The sequence below is a fragment of the Thunnus maccoyii genome, chromosome 18 (assembly GCF_910596095.1).
Source record: "Thunnus maccoyii chromosome 18, fThuMac1.1, whole genome shotgun sequence".
NCBI classification, from domain to species: domain Eukaryota; kingdom Metazoa; phylum Chordata; class Actinopteri; order Scombriformes; family Scombridae; genus Thunnus; species Thunnus maccoyii.
The window spans coordinates 5,260,124-5,273,959 of NC_056550.1; the positions used below are offsets into that span (position 1 = coordinate 5,260,124).

The 13,836-nt window shown below is 42.3% G+C and overlaps 1 protein-coding gene across 1 annotated transcript; it reads left to right on the forward strand.

Moving 5' to 3' along the window:
* The first annotated feature begins 11,365 nt into the window (after positions 1 to 11,365).
* LOC121884598 (swi5-dependent recombination DNA repair protein 1 homolog) lies at positions 11,366 to 12,895 on the forward strand. Its single transcript, XM_042393470.1, has 2 exons — positions 11,366 to 11,643; positions 11,844 to 12,895. The coding sequence occupies exons 1-2, from the start codon at positions 11,548 to 11,550 to the stop codon at positions 12,102 to 12,104; spliced, it is 357 nt and encodes a 118-aa protein (XP_042249404.1). The 5' UTR covers positions 11,366 to 11,547; the 3' UTR covers positions 12,105 to 12,895.
* The last annotated feature ends 941 nt before the right edge of the window (positions 12,896 to 13,836 follow it).

Consider the following 13,836-nt stretch of genomic DNA (forward strand, 5'->3'; position numbering starts at 1 on the left):
TCCTTGATAAATATAAATCAAGTAACATGACCAATATCTACAACAATAGAGATTCAGAGACAAACAGAAACAAGACCATATAAAATCAATTAACAGAAAACAAAGCAAAAATGACAGCCACCAAACAATACAAAAAAGAAAAAGAAAAGAGAAAAGAGAGAGAAAAAAGGTAACAGCCAACAGTAAGACCAGGAGTTTTTAATGACATAATGACAAGCTATAATAGGAAATAACCCACACCGTGTAATGGATAATCTATATTGTCCTCCAAGATACAGGGATCAATTAGATATAGTATTCAAACATGGGTGATTCAGAGGCCCTAGATAAGCAGTCGATCAGCTCTACAGTCAATGTTTCTCTTACTGTGACAGAAACAAGCTCCAAACTCTGTTAAAGATATCTTCTCTCCCATGCAGTCTTATGTCACCTGTTTGTATGAAGCCATTTTACACATTAATTCAATCCACTCTTTAAAATTGGAAATAGTGGAAGATTTCTACGGCGTAAAATGATTCTACAACCAGTAACCATGGCTAAACGAAACCACAACCTCCCGTGTTTTGACAATTTAATACAATTTGGTAATAATCCAAATAGACACAAGGTGGGGGATTTGCTTAAGAGTGTTTCTAACATCTTATTCAAGAAATATACAGTCTCTTTCCACATATTCTCTGCTTTTTCACAAAAATATAATAGGGGCACAAGAGTCCCCGCCTCCTTACCACATCTCCTTTTAGTTTTAACAATTTACAGGGGGTCCAGAAACTTTTATTGATTATTTTATAAATTATTAGCTGAGATTGCGCTTCATGTGAATAACTATGCCAATAAGCTATAAGGTTCTTCCGAGAGTCATCTGGGATTCCTTGATCAGTGTCTTTTTCCCAACCCATTTTTAACCCTGCCAACCATGGCAACTGAGTGCCTCTAATATATTTGTAAAATTTTGATGCCCCAGACTCTTCCTTTTTAGGAAGAGATCCTGAATTCCAGTGATGGACAAGGGGAGCATGTATAAAATGTAATTTATTTTAGGAGCTAGCATCATATTAGTTAGTTAATTCATCCTAATGGAGATATGTTCATCTTGGCCCAATTTTGTAACATGGTCTGTATATTTTGAAGGATGCTATTAGTTACCATTATTTTTTTGAGGCCCTGTGTTAACCTCATCCCAAGATACATGATGCCTTCAGGCATCCACCTAAACTGCCAGTTGGCTCTTATAGCTGGGGGACATACACTAGACAGTGGTATGGCCTCTGATTTTGCGCAGTTAATTCTATAATCAGACACTTTGGAAAAAGAGTTAATGACAGAGCAGATTTCTGGTACCGCAATTTCAGGATTGCTAGCCATCAATAATAAATCATCAGCGCAGAGGAAAAGTTTGTGCTGTACCTTACCAACCTTAACTCAAGTTATATTTATATAATTACTTTTCTAGTCTAGTTGCTAATATTTTTGCCACTATTTTTCATCAACATTAATCAGAGATATTGGTCAGTAATTACCGCACTGCTGGGGATATTTTCCTTTCTTATGGAGAAGGGTGATAACAGCTGATCTCATGCTTTCAGAAAGAAAACACATAGTCTCGGGGGCAAGCTCTACCTGGAATCTCTTATATAAACAATTCCCAGGGCCTTCTCTATTTTAAGGCTGCTAATTACTTGTCTCACTTCTTCAACAGAACTATTCCCTCCTAAAAACCCCCTTTGGGCTTCTGTTAACATGGGGAGTCCAATCAACGAAAAAAATTCTTCCAGTTTTGCGTCCTCTACAATTCCTTCTGACGTGTACAGCTCTTGATAGAACCATGTAAATGTGTTGTTTATTCTTCTGTGTCCATGATAAGGTTATTGTCCTTATCAAATATTGAAGGAATCAGGTTCTGCGTTGTGCAAATTCAGTTTTCTTCTGTAATATATTGTTGAGCTCACATTTAAGTTTATTCAACTTATTCCATGTGTTTGGATTTCTGTTTTATATATTGTTTTTCTATCTTATTGATGTCTTGCTCTAATTTTAACATTCTCTCTGTGTCTTCCCTTTTTTTCCCATGAGAGCTATGTTGGATGAGGCATCCTCTCAGACAAGCTTTGAACGCATCCCATATTATACCATTTTCATCGATTGAGCCCTCATTGTTAGCCCAAAATTCTTGGATTGCTGACTTAATGAATGTGCATGATTCTTCCTTATTCAGCATTAAGTTGTTAAAGAGCCATTGTACTGTTTTTCGTATGTTCCCTCATAAGGCAAGGACTATATCCACAGCTGCATGGTCAGACAGAACTATACTGGCAACTGTGGCACTCATTATCTGACTTACTAAAGACCGGGAGATAAAAAAAAAATAGTCAATTTTAGAATAAGTCTGATAAGGGAGAGTTAAAAAGTTTAGTCGTTGTTATTTGGATGTAATAATCTCCAGGGGTCAATTAGCCCTAACTCTTCTGACAACTGGTCTATAGCTAGGATGGACAACATACTATGTAGGTTAGGTCTTGATGTATTATCCATACATAAATCCCTAACTTGGTTGAAGTCTCCTCCAATAATTACATTGCTGTTTCCAACATTCTTAATTACATTACAAACTTCATGGAAAAATTCTGGAGAGGCAGAGTATGGTGCATGATTATTTGCGATAGTTAGATGTATAACTTCCATGGTGGCATGTAATATGCCCATCTACCTTCCTTATGTGAGAGGCAGGTATGTACAATGAAATCAGTATTTTTTGTAACCAGAGTTATAACCCCTCATTTCCTTGAAGTAAACATACTGTAGTAAACTTGAGCTACCCAGTCCCCCTTCAGTTTGGCTCATTCTTCCTCATTTAAATGTGTTTCCTGCATAAGAACAATATCCATTTTTTTCTGTTTGAAGTATGTCAGAATCTTTTTCCTTTTCACCACATTACAACAGTCTGCTATGTTCCATGATACAATTTTAGCACCCTCGTTGCTTCATTTTACAGTATTAATCACCATGTCATAGAGATGCAGACATCTGATAAAGATGACTAGGTCTTCTCAGCACTTAATGCATTGGAACAACAAAAGTAAGTGTGACAGTAATGCTACAGTTAGGCTCCAAGGGCTAAACAATGGACAGATAGGAAAAACAAAATACATAAAAAAACACATGCAGAAGAACTAACTGTGACAGTAACACAGTGTTACTCAACATCAATCACACCGTAGCTTGTAGGGTCCCTAGATGCCCTCTTGGCTTGCTAACCCCTTCCCCGTCCCACTTATCTTGGAATGTCATATCATTTGCTATCAGGGTAGATTTTCCAGTCAATAAATTTCATGTAAATTTCATGGTTCAAATGAATGAATACTCACTAAGGAGTCCACTACACATGCCAACATTTAAGAGGACAAAAATAATATTTTATCAAATCAAATCAAATCAAATTTATTTATAAAGAACATTTAAACATAGTTGTCCAAAGTGCTGTACAATAAGATATCAAGAATAAATTAAAACAACATAACAAGGTAACATCAAACAAGAAACAAGAACAAGTAGAAAACAAATAATAGTAAAACACTGGGTTTTAATGACAGTCAAAGGTCTGAGCGAACAAGTGAGTCTTTAGTTTGGCCTTAAAAGTGTCTAGGGAAGGGGAACACTCAATTCTAAAAGGTAAGCTGTTCCAAAGTTTTGGGGCAGCTACATCAAATGCATGGTCACCCTTACCCCTCAGCCGTGATCGAGGGACAGCGAGCAACAGTTGGCCAGAGGATCTAAGAGATCTGGTGTTGTGAAGGGGGCAGATGAGCTCTGAGATGTACTGGGGCACCAGGCCATGTAGAGCCTTACAAACAAATAAAAGTACCTTAAACTCAGTCCTATACTTGACTGGTAACTAATGCAGGGAGGCCAGTATAGGTGTGATGCTATCTCTCTTCCTTGTGCCAGTTATTAGCTGAGCAGCAGCATTCTGCACTAGTTGCAAGCGAGACAGGGATGACTGGCACCCAAATAAAGGGCATTGCAGTAGTCCAGACCAGAGGAAATCAGAGTGTTTGTGACAGTCTTCAAGTCGTTGAATGAGAGGAGTGGTTTCAATTTGGCAATGTTTCGTAGGTGGAAAAAACAACCTTTGACAACAGAATTAATTTGTTTGTCAAATTTTAGAGCCGAATCAAAAATAACACCAAGATTTCTGGCATGAGAATGAAGGTAAGGGGCCAGGGGCCCTAAGAGATTAGCTATACCCCCGCTGGAGTTGGAGGGACCAAATAAAACCACTTCTGTCTTACTAGCATTTGTCTGAAGATAGTTTTGTGCCATCCAATTTTGTATATCCAAGATGCAGTCAAGAAGGGACCTAACTGCGTTATCATTGTTATCACCAGGTTCTAATGGGAGGTATAGCTGTGTATCATCTGCGTAGCAATGATAGGAGATATTGTACTTATTGAAGATGGAGTGAAGAGGGAGCATGTATAAGGTGAATGAGATGGGCCCTAAAATGGAGCCTTGAGGGACTCCGCAGGTGATGGGAGCAGACGAGGAGAAGAGGTTTCCAATTTTGACAGAGAGTGACCTGTCTGCTAGGTAGGAGGCAAACCACTGGAGAGTGCTGCCCTGAATACTGACTTGATGCTCAAGACGGTGCAGGAGAATAGTGTGGTCAACTGTGTCAAAAGCAGGGCTAAGGTCCAGAAGAATCAGGATGGCACATTTTCCAGAGTCAAGAGATAAGAGCAGATCGTTGGAGACTTTCAGCAGAGCTGTCTCTGTGCTGTGACAGGCCCTGAAACCTGATTGAAATTTCTCAATCATATTGTTATTTTCTAAGAAGGACAGGAGCTGTGAGTAGACAATTTTTTCCAAGACTTTTGATAGAAATTGCAGTTTTGAAATAGGCCGGAAATGATCTAGAATGGTTGAATCGAGGTTGGGCTTTTTAATAATGGGATGTACTATTGCATGTTTAAGGCTGGACGGAACAGAGCCAGTTTCTAGACTACTGTTTAGGATGCATAATATTGTAGGACCAACAGTGTCAAACACTTCCTTTAAGAGGCATGGTGAGAGAATATCCAGAGGACAAGAAGGTGGCTCAGTGTGTGTTACTATGTCTATGATATGATTGAGGGACACAGGCTCAAACTTGCTAAGGACAGCAGAACAACGAGGGAAGGCGGGAGCATTGTAGGCAGGAGGTGAAATAGCGGAACGGATGTTATTCATTTTACTTGTGAAAAATTCATTGCAGGTGATTGCTGTTGGACAGCAAGGGCACAGGGCAAGTATCAGGGTTTAGGACAGAGTTAATTGTGTCGAAGAGTACTTTGGGAGAGTGGGAATTCCTTGAAATGATATCAGCAAAGTATTTTGCCCTCGCAGCTTTAACAAATTGTTGCTATCTCTTTCCCCATAACATTATAACCAGTTATTTTATGAGCTATGAGAACATATTTAAAACTTATTTTGGACAGGTTCCCTCCCTGACAAGCTACATGAATACAGAACACACAGTCTTTGTGTTAGTTAGAAAATAACTAGAGATCGACAGCAACAGTATTTTTGTCACTTACTGTTGATGACCAATATAGTGTCAAATACTTAAATATTTGTATATTGTGCATATCCACTTAACCTGATTTTCTGTTCTTTGGATGTGTGTTACAAAGGTTCTCAAACATATATGATCGCATATGAATTACATATATAACTCTTTTCTGCCTTCCAGATATATTTCCAACATCTTATCAGCCTGTTGTGACATTATAATAATAAAAACATGTAATTTTACATCCCATTTGGCCCTCATTGTATTTGGAGTAATGTATAGTCTTATAGTCATGTCTGTCTTGTGCTTGTTACAGTTTTTGTATTTGAATACATTCATGGTTTAATTCATGTTCAACCATTTAATAAGAGTGATGCTTTTATATTTTTTTAGTGATCCGATTTATTTATGGTGTTTTATTATAGAATAGGACTGTTACAGTGTTTCTGTGTGTGTGTGTGTGTGTGTGTGTGTGTGTGTGTGTGTGTGTGCGTATTTTGTTGTGGTTTTACACATGCAGCTAGGATTTGTGTATTGTACATAATGCTTGATGTTGAATGCTCATGTGAAGACTGAAGTGAGAGAAAGATGCGGAGCCAGAGCTGCCCTGGAGGTAATGATAATTTCAGTGGGTGGAGCATGAATTACCAAAAAAAAAGTCAGTTAAATTATTCTTCTTCTTATTCCATATTATTTCAGCTACCAAGAGGTATTGTTATAGGCTTAAATAGTAGTAATTTTCATCAGTTTTATCCGTAGTTTTCCTACTGATAAAGACTCAAAATTAACTTTCGGAAAGGAAGATTTTTGAATAACAATAATTTTGGCAGCATTTCAGAGATAAAATAGACAGTGCTTCATCATGCTGTAAATTAAAACTGGTCCCTACTTGTATTATTTAACTTCTGTGGCATTGTTTGTGTTGTATTTTTTTTTTTTTTTGTAAAAATGTGAAGAAATGTATTCTTGCCGATGATTAAACTTACAATGTGTAGAAAAATGAGTGGTGGAAATTGACACAGCCTATAGTCTGTGTTGGTTTCAGCTGTTTCACTTTTGTGTAACTGGGTCACTAACATTACTAACTGCTGCAGTGTCTTTCTTGATCCTACCACTGGGGGTCAAAGTCAAAATTATCACATTCTATGTATAATGGCTTTAAAACGTGTATAAAGGATGACAATGTTTAATAAATAAAGTCATTCTATTCTGATGTTGTTTGTTTGGTATTCCTTTTTAGCCAAATAGCTTCAGTGAAAATGAGTAGTATCCCAAAGATCAACTACCTTTTTGGCTCTCCTCTCTCATCTCCACTGTAAATGCTTTCTATCAGAAACAAACAAACCTCAAATAGAAACATCCACCCTTTCTCCTTTCACACCAACTGCAGTATATTTTGAAAGGGACTGTTGTAGCAGAAAGAGGTGGACGACAGAGGAATCAGATGGTCGAGACACAGGTGTCAGATGGGGAATCTCTTTTATTTCACAACAGCTCACCAACAACGTAGACAGACAGAATTCCAACATTACAGAACATGACATGCCTTTTTATACTGAAGACAGGCTATGTGTGTGTATGTGTTCGTGTTGCGTGACAAGTCTCATCCTGTTTTTGCCAGACTCTTTGGCACCCTCAAATTCTAAAGAAGAATAGGACATTTCTTAATTTCACTTAATTTTGGACTTTGACCAAATTCGAGTAGGCGTCTCTGTACTATGTGTGTGTGTGTAGCACACACACACATGTGAATGGGCGTCTCTGCACTAAGTGTGTGTGTCAAAGTGAGACATAATTATAGTCATACTTGATCTTATATTTTGCATGTCTTATTTTTATTATATGCATCTGGTTTTAGTGAGTTGCCCTGCATGCTTTTTTATATGGTTTTATATTTTCTGATATTGTGTTTTGACTTGGACTGAGTGAATAGAACTCTGATTGATCAAGTGATGGACTAAGTGAAAACACCAGTGAGAGATTGGATGACACACCCCCCTTCACTCAGGATTTGCGGACTGGACTGAGTTCCTTGATTTTTGGCTGAGTGTGAGAGGTGAACAAAAGTGGACGAGGAAGGGAAGAAAAGAGATACTTGGAGACACGGGGAACGACGGATATGAGAGGGTTTGCTCCGCAGAAAATAGGTTGCAGTTAGGCGTGGGAACCTGAGAACCGAGACTACTCGTTGAAGCAGCGTGGATACACCGGATGAAAGGTGCAGCTGGGACGAGGAAGCAGACAGACCTTAGCGGGACGAGCCAGGCGCCGATGACGGAGACTTGGTTCAACACACACTATTATGATAAGTAAAGGAATGTGAAACAGGCAACTCTGAGGGCTTGTGTGTGCTAGTGGTAGTCATATGTCACTTGATTGAGGATATTTATTTTCCTCCTCCTACAGCGGCTTCGTATACAAGGTCCCGGAAGAAGCGGCGTGGCTGGAGCAGAGGAGCCAACAGCTGCAGGACTTCCTTTCCCCCTCGTGTCACAGAGAACTTGAGTATCCCCCTTCCCCTACCTATTTATTGGCCCTCACCATTGGAACAGACATTTTAAGGACTTTTTTATTCCATTTTAAATATTTTTGGTTACCACAAGCTTCTTTTAAAATATCTCATTTTTCGCCCTGTTTTAATAACTTGTGAATAAAATTGAACTGTCACTGTGCGTGCGTTGTATTTTTTTAACAGTGGAAATTTAGGCTGGTATTTTTAAAAGAACCTCACACTTGTGTGACATTTTATTTTGGCGTTGTTGGCAGGATACCAGCTCCACTGGGAAATGGACGCGGAATGGCAAACTAATGCTCATGCACCCATAACTGCACAGTTTGTTATGCCATGGTTTATGGGGGCTGCTTGGATTCCCAAATTTGGTATTGAAAAAGGAAAATTCACAGAATGGAGTGCTCAGGTGGAGGCCATGATAAGAGCACAGGGACTGAACCAAACACAACAGACTGATTTTGTGTTGGGTGCTCTAGAGGGGGAGGCTAAGCGTGAGCTGCAGCTAGTTAACCCAAGGGATAGAGACACTGGACAAAAAGTTCTGGATGTCTTGGAAAAACTGTATGCCAAACCAGCCATTAAAGCACGACTACGAGCCAGCTTCTTTAATTGCAGGCAGCGGGCCGACGAAACTGTGAATGCTTTTATATTAAGACTGAGAGAACTCTTTTGCAGATGGCAGGAGTGGGAGTTGAAGCTGAAGAAGGGAATGATCTGCTGCTTGACCAGCTGATGGTCGGACTCGCAGCTGGACCCATAAAGCAGGAGTTGAACCGTCAGATGCGACGGTCTGCTCTCACTCAGGGAAACCACCTAGAGCTGTCTGCATTCAAAACCACCATGCCTCTTGCAGCAGGAAAGGCCTGGGATGAAGCATTTGCAGAGTGCCAACGAGTCACCACCAGAGGTCCTCTCCCACTATACCAGGGTGTGGCAAAATTACCACGGCAGCAACCAGTTGTTGTCCCACCTCACTCTGAGATGGTCCTCTGGACACAGGTGTCTGAAGGTGCAGCCAAACCCTCCTGCAATGTGATAGTAGAACCCCTCCCTGATGGTGATGCGGAGTGGCATGTGGGGCGGACTGTGGCCACTCTAAATGGAGGACAAGTGCCCTGCCGGATCTTCAACCCCAACCCTTACCCAGTGGAAATTCCCCAGGGTCAGCCATTAGCCCAGGTAACAGAGGTGGCCAAAGCTAATATACAGGGAGAACAGGAGCTGGTTCTCAGCAGTGTGGCCCCAGACATTGTGGAGGTGGAGGTAAGGAGGGTGGGGATTGCAGAGGCAGGCAATATTGAGTCGCATCCTGTGATGTCCCTACAGGGTGATGGACTGACACCTGACCAGCAGGGGGAGATGACGAGCCTGCTACAGAGGTGGACAAAGGTGTTTTCAAGCCATGATGAGGACTTCGGCCGCACTGGTGTGGTGAAACACCAGATTCCTACCAGTTCGGCACCCCAAGCCGTGAGAGGTACCAACCTGTCCCCCCAAGTCTGTATGCTGAACCACAAACCTTGCTGCAGAACATGCTGGACAGTGGTGTGGTGAGAGAAAGTGCAACTCCTTGGGCGGCCCCTATTGTGCTTGTCAGAAAAAAAGATGGAAGCTGGAGATTTTGTGTAGACTACAGGAGATTGAATGCATTGACACACAAAGATGCCTATCCCTTACCCCGTTTTGAGGTATCACTAACTGGGCTAAAATCAGCCAAATGGTATTCCACACTGAATTTAGTGAGCGGCTATTGGCAGGTGGAAATGGACCCCGCCGACAGGGAGAAGACAGCCTTCACAACACCATTCGGCTTGTACGAATTCGAAAGGATGCCGTTCGGCTTGTGCAACACCCCAGCAACATTTCAAAGGCTGATGCAACACTGCTTGGGAAACATGGTAAATGATTCACTGTTGATTTATCTTGATGATGTGGTGGTCTTTTCTCCTGACTTTGACAGCCATGTGCGCCACCTGGAAGAGGTTTTCCAGAGACTCCATCAGCATGGATTGAAACTACAGCCCAGGAAGTGCCATCTGTTCCAGCGAGAGGTGACCTATCTGGGGCATGTCATCAGTGAGCAAGGCATGGCTACAGATCCAACTAAGACCGCGGCCATGAGGGACTGGCCTGTGCCCCAGACAGTGAAGCAGGTAAAATCTTTCCTAGGTTTTGCTGGCTATTATCGCCGCTTCATACCTGCTTTCTCAAAGATTGCAGCCCCACTGAATGCCCTGACCCATGGCACCACTGCACAAGAGAAAAAGACTGCTCCGATTGTCTGGTCCCCCAACAGGCTTTTGAGCATCTGAAAGAGGCATGGTTAAATGCACCTATTTTGGCATATGCAGACTTCTCTCTCCCTTTCAGACTGTACACAGATGCCAGTTTTGAGGGGTTGGGAGCAGTGCTGGCCCAGACGCAAGGAGGCAAGGAGCGGGTAATTGCTTATGCCAGCCGTAGCCTACACCCAGTGGAGCACAATGACCAGAACTACAGCTCCTTTATGTTGGAGCTATTGGCTCTGAAGTGGGCAGTTACTGAAAAATTTAAAGATTACCTTTATGGTGTGGAGTTTACTGTTTACACAGATAACAACCCCTTGGTGCATCTTGAGACCGCTCAGCTGGGAGCAGTGGAGCAGCGGTGGGCGGCACAGCTTGCAACAAGTACACCATCAAGTACCGCCCAGGTACCCAAAACTGGAATGCCGATGCCCTGTCCTGGTTACCAGAGCAGAACACAAAAATGGTACCGGTGGATTCCAACTGGGTCATTGCAGAAGGGGAGGAGACATGGGAGGAACGCCAGGCCAGAGACCCAGACCTGTCCCAGGTATGCCAGTGGAAGAAGCAGCAGCTGCCCCGGCCTGAGGTATGTAGCCCGTCACCCTATATGAGACAATTGCTGGGAGAATGGGACAAGATTGTGCTGCAGAATGGTGTACTGGGAAGAATGTGTAACACTAGCTCAGGGGGTCAGATCTTTCAAGTGATCGTGCCAAAGCAGGAAGCCAAGGACACTCTTGCAGTGCCTACCAAGGACCAGTCTGCCAACACAACAGCCCGAGCCCTGTACAGCAGCCTCATCCAGACATTTGGCTGCCCAGAACGCATTCTAACACACCAGGGGGCAACCTTTGACTCATCACTACTGAAAGAGCTTTGTCAGCTCTACGGATGCCAAAAGAGCTGCACAACAGCCTATCGCCCCCAGGGCAACGGGGCCTGTGAGCGATTCATCCAGACATTGCTACAGTTGTTAAACTCTCTGACTGAGACTGAGCAGGCACAGTGGCCCAACCAGCTGCCTGCCCTCCTTCAGGCCTATAACAACAACACCCATAGCACAACTGGGATGACACCGCATTATGTTGTGTTTGGGAGGCACGCCAAGCTGCCTGTGGACTGGGTTACTGGCCTGGCCCCCCCTGTGCAGCCCTGCACGCTACAGGGCTGGGTAAAGCAGCACCAAAGAGCCCTGAGCCATGCATACCAGGCTACATAGAAACACACTCAATGCAGACAGGAACGAGACCAGACCCGTTATAATAGACGAGCTCAGCCAGCACCCTTGCTTCCAGGTAAGCGAGTGCTCATTCGAAACTTCAGCAGAAGGGCTAAAGGGAAGCTAGCACCGAGATGGACCCCTGAACCCTTTGTAGTGGTAACACAGTTAAGAGAAAATCACCCAGTTTATGTCCTCCGGCCAGAGGGTAAGGAAGCACCCTCACGTACAGTGCATCGAAATAATCTGCGCCCATGCCCTTTAAATATGTTGCAGGACAGCCAGGAGCCAACAGAAGAATCGGGCCCTCCAGCAATGGCCCAGTCAAGCCAGTTGCCTCCGCCCACTTGGTGGCTCCCGGGTTTGAGGATGACGGCCGCCGAGCCACTGACAGCACCGACAGCGCCAGCTCAGGCCGAACCACCTGACTCTCCACAAGAACCAGCAGCCCCTGGTAATGAGCCTGAGCCTCCAGTTATATGTCGCTCAGAGCGAACTAACTTTGGGTTACTTCCAGCCAGGTACCACAGTGAGTAAGTGGTCGGGACGACCATTATTGAAGAAGGGAGGAAAATGTCAAAGTGAGACATAATTGTAGTCATACTTGATCTTATATTTTGCATGTCTTATTTTTATTATATGCATCTGGTTTTAGTGAGTTGCCCTGCATGCTTCCTTATATGGTTTTATATTTTCTGATATTGTGTTTTGACTTGGACTGAGTGAATTGAACTCTGACCATTGTTACTTCCAATACATCCAACTGAAAAAAGCCATCAAAAGTCGACAGATATCAACAATTTCTATGACCACACTAGTATATCTTAAACTAAACCACTTGAATCCCCCAAAAAAGTTTCATCACATAACAACACCATGTCACTTCTGAAATGCAGACCTAAACATACCAGACTGTAACATTAATTGGCAAACCTTTTTTCAACAACATATTTTCCGTGACCTGCAACTCCATACCCTAATGTATACAGTATAAAGGCCTCCAGTTCACATCACTACTCATAAAATGTACCACATGGGTTTTTTGAATAACAACACATTGCCCAAATTCTACCAATGACTGTTTCCTTCCTTTGCACCTCAGTTCAGCTCTTTTGGTCGCAAGTCATAAACAAGCTCTTCAGGATCTATTCATTTTAATAGCGCTAACACTAGCCAGGAAGATTATATTAATCAATTGGAAAGACAGAACCAATCAATCCATTTATCTGATAACTGAACATTCTACTCAAAATTAGTACCTAATCCGGTATTGTGGCGAACGAAACTGCAAAACAAATTATTGAAGAGAAGTTTTTAATTATTCGTAAGACAGTTCTGGATTAGTCATGAATTTTGTTCATACTTAAGAGAATATTCTAAAGGCGAGAAAACTGGTGAATGCACTTGTACTGCACAGTGTGCGTCATGTAAGAGTGGTTCTTGCATAAGTCCCAAAGTCTATAATCAGAGAAACAAGAAGTCTAAACAAAGAAGATCTGTTTCATTCAAACACCCTTTCACGATTGTGTTGATGAGGTTGACAAAGAGTGTTAACAGCAATACTGGTGATGATTGCCAGACTGCATTCCTTGTGTAAGATCGCCTCTGGTCAGAGAACCCATCCTACAAACACAAGTGGAAAATAGGGCCAATGGAGACGGTCAACTTTCACAACACCACTGACGTCCGAGAGTCCCAGAATAAATATCACTAAGTTCCCTCTATGCAATGACTTTTATCTTTAAAAAAAACCTTCATCATTGTCATCCCTACAACGCAAGGGCCCACTCAACTACAAATACAGACCGTGCCAAAAGAGTCAACTTTTCTGTCAAACATACTAATTCAGAATTTCCTTGTACATGTCCTTTGCCCTTTAGCATGGTGAAATAAATTAAACTAAATAATAAAACAAACCTTGTGAATTTAATTCGCTCAACCTCCAGCCTACAACATTGCCTTTTCCGTCTGCTGTTTGCTGACACGTTTGCCGAACACACTGACTTACTCGTCCATACAGATGTCAGATTGCTCAGCAAAGGAAAGGTCCTGGACTGTTTCTGTGAACGCCACCAGGAGATTGTGTTATTCCTTTGCACGGGTAAACACAAACATGCAACAAACCTCTTGGAGCCCATTTTGGATGAACAGTTTATGGCAGAAGTCTACTTTCTGTGTGACATTTATCAGCACCTGGGGCACACATAACACCTGTCTGACATATTCATGACAAAATTGACCAAGAACTTTACTGAGAAATGTCGTGACC

Excerpts from the sequence above, each read along its gene's own strand:
- LOC121884598 (XM_042393470.1), top strand. The coding sequence starts at position 11,548 with ATGCATACCAGGCTACATAGAAACACACTCAATGCAGACAGGAACGAG. Across the intron at positions 11,644-11,843 it reads GCCAGCACCCTTGCTTCCAG|GACAGCCAGGAGCCAACAGA; the intron begins GTAAGCGAGTGC and ends AATATGTTGCAG.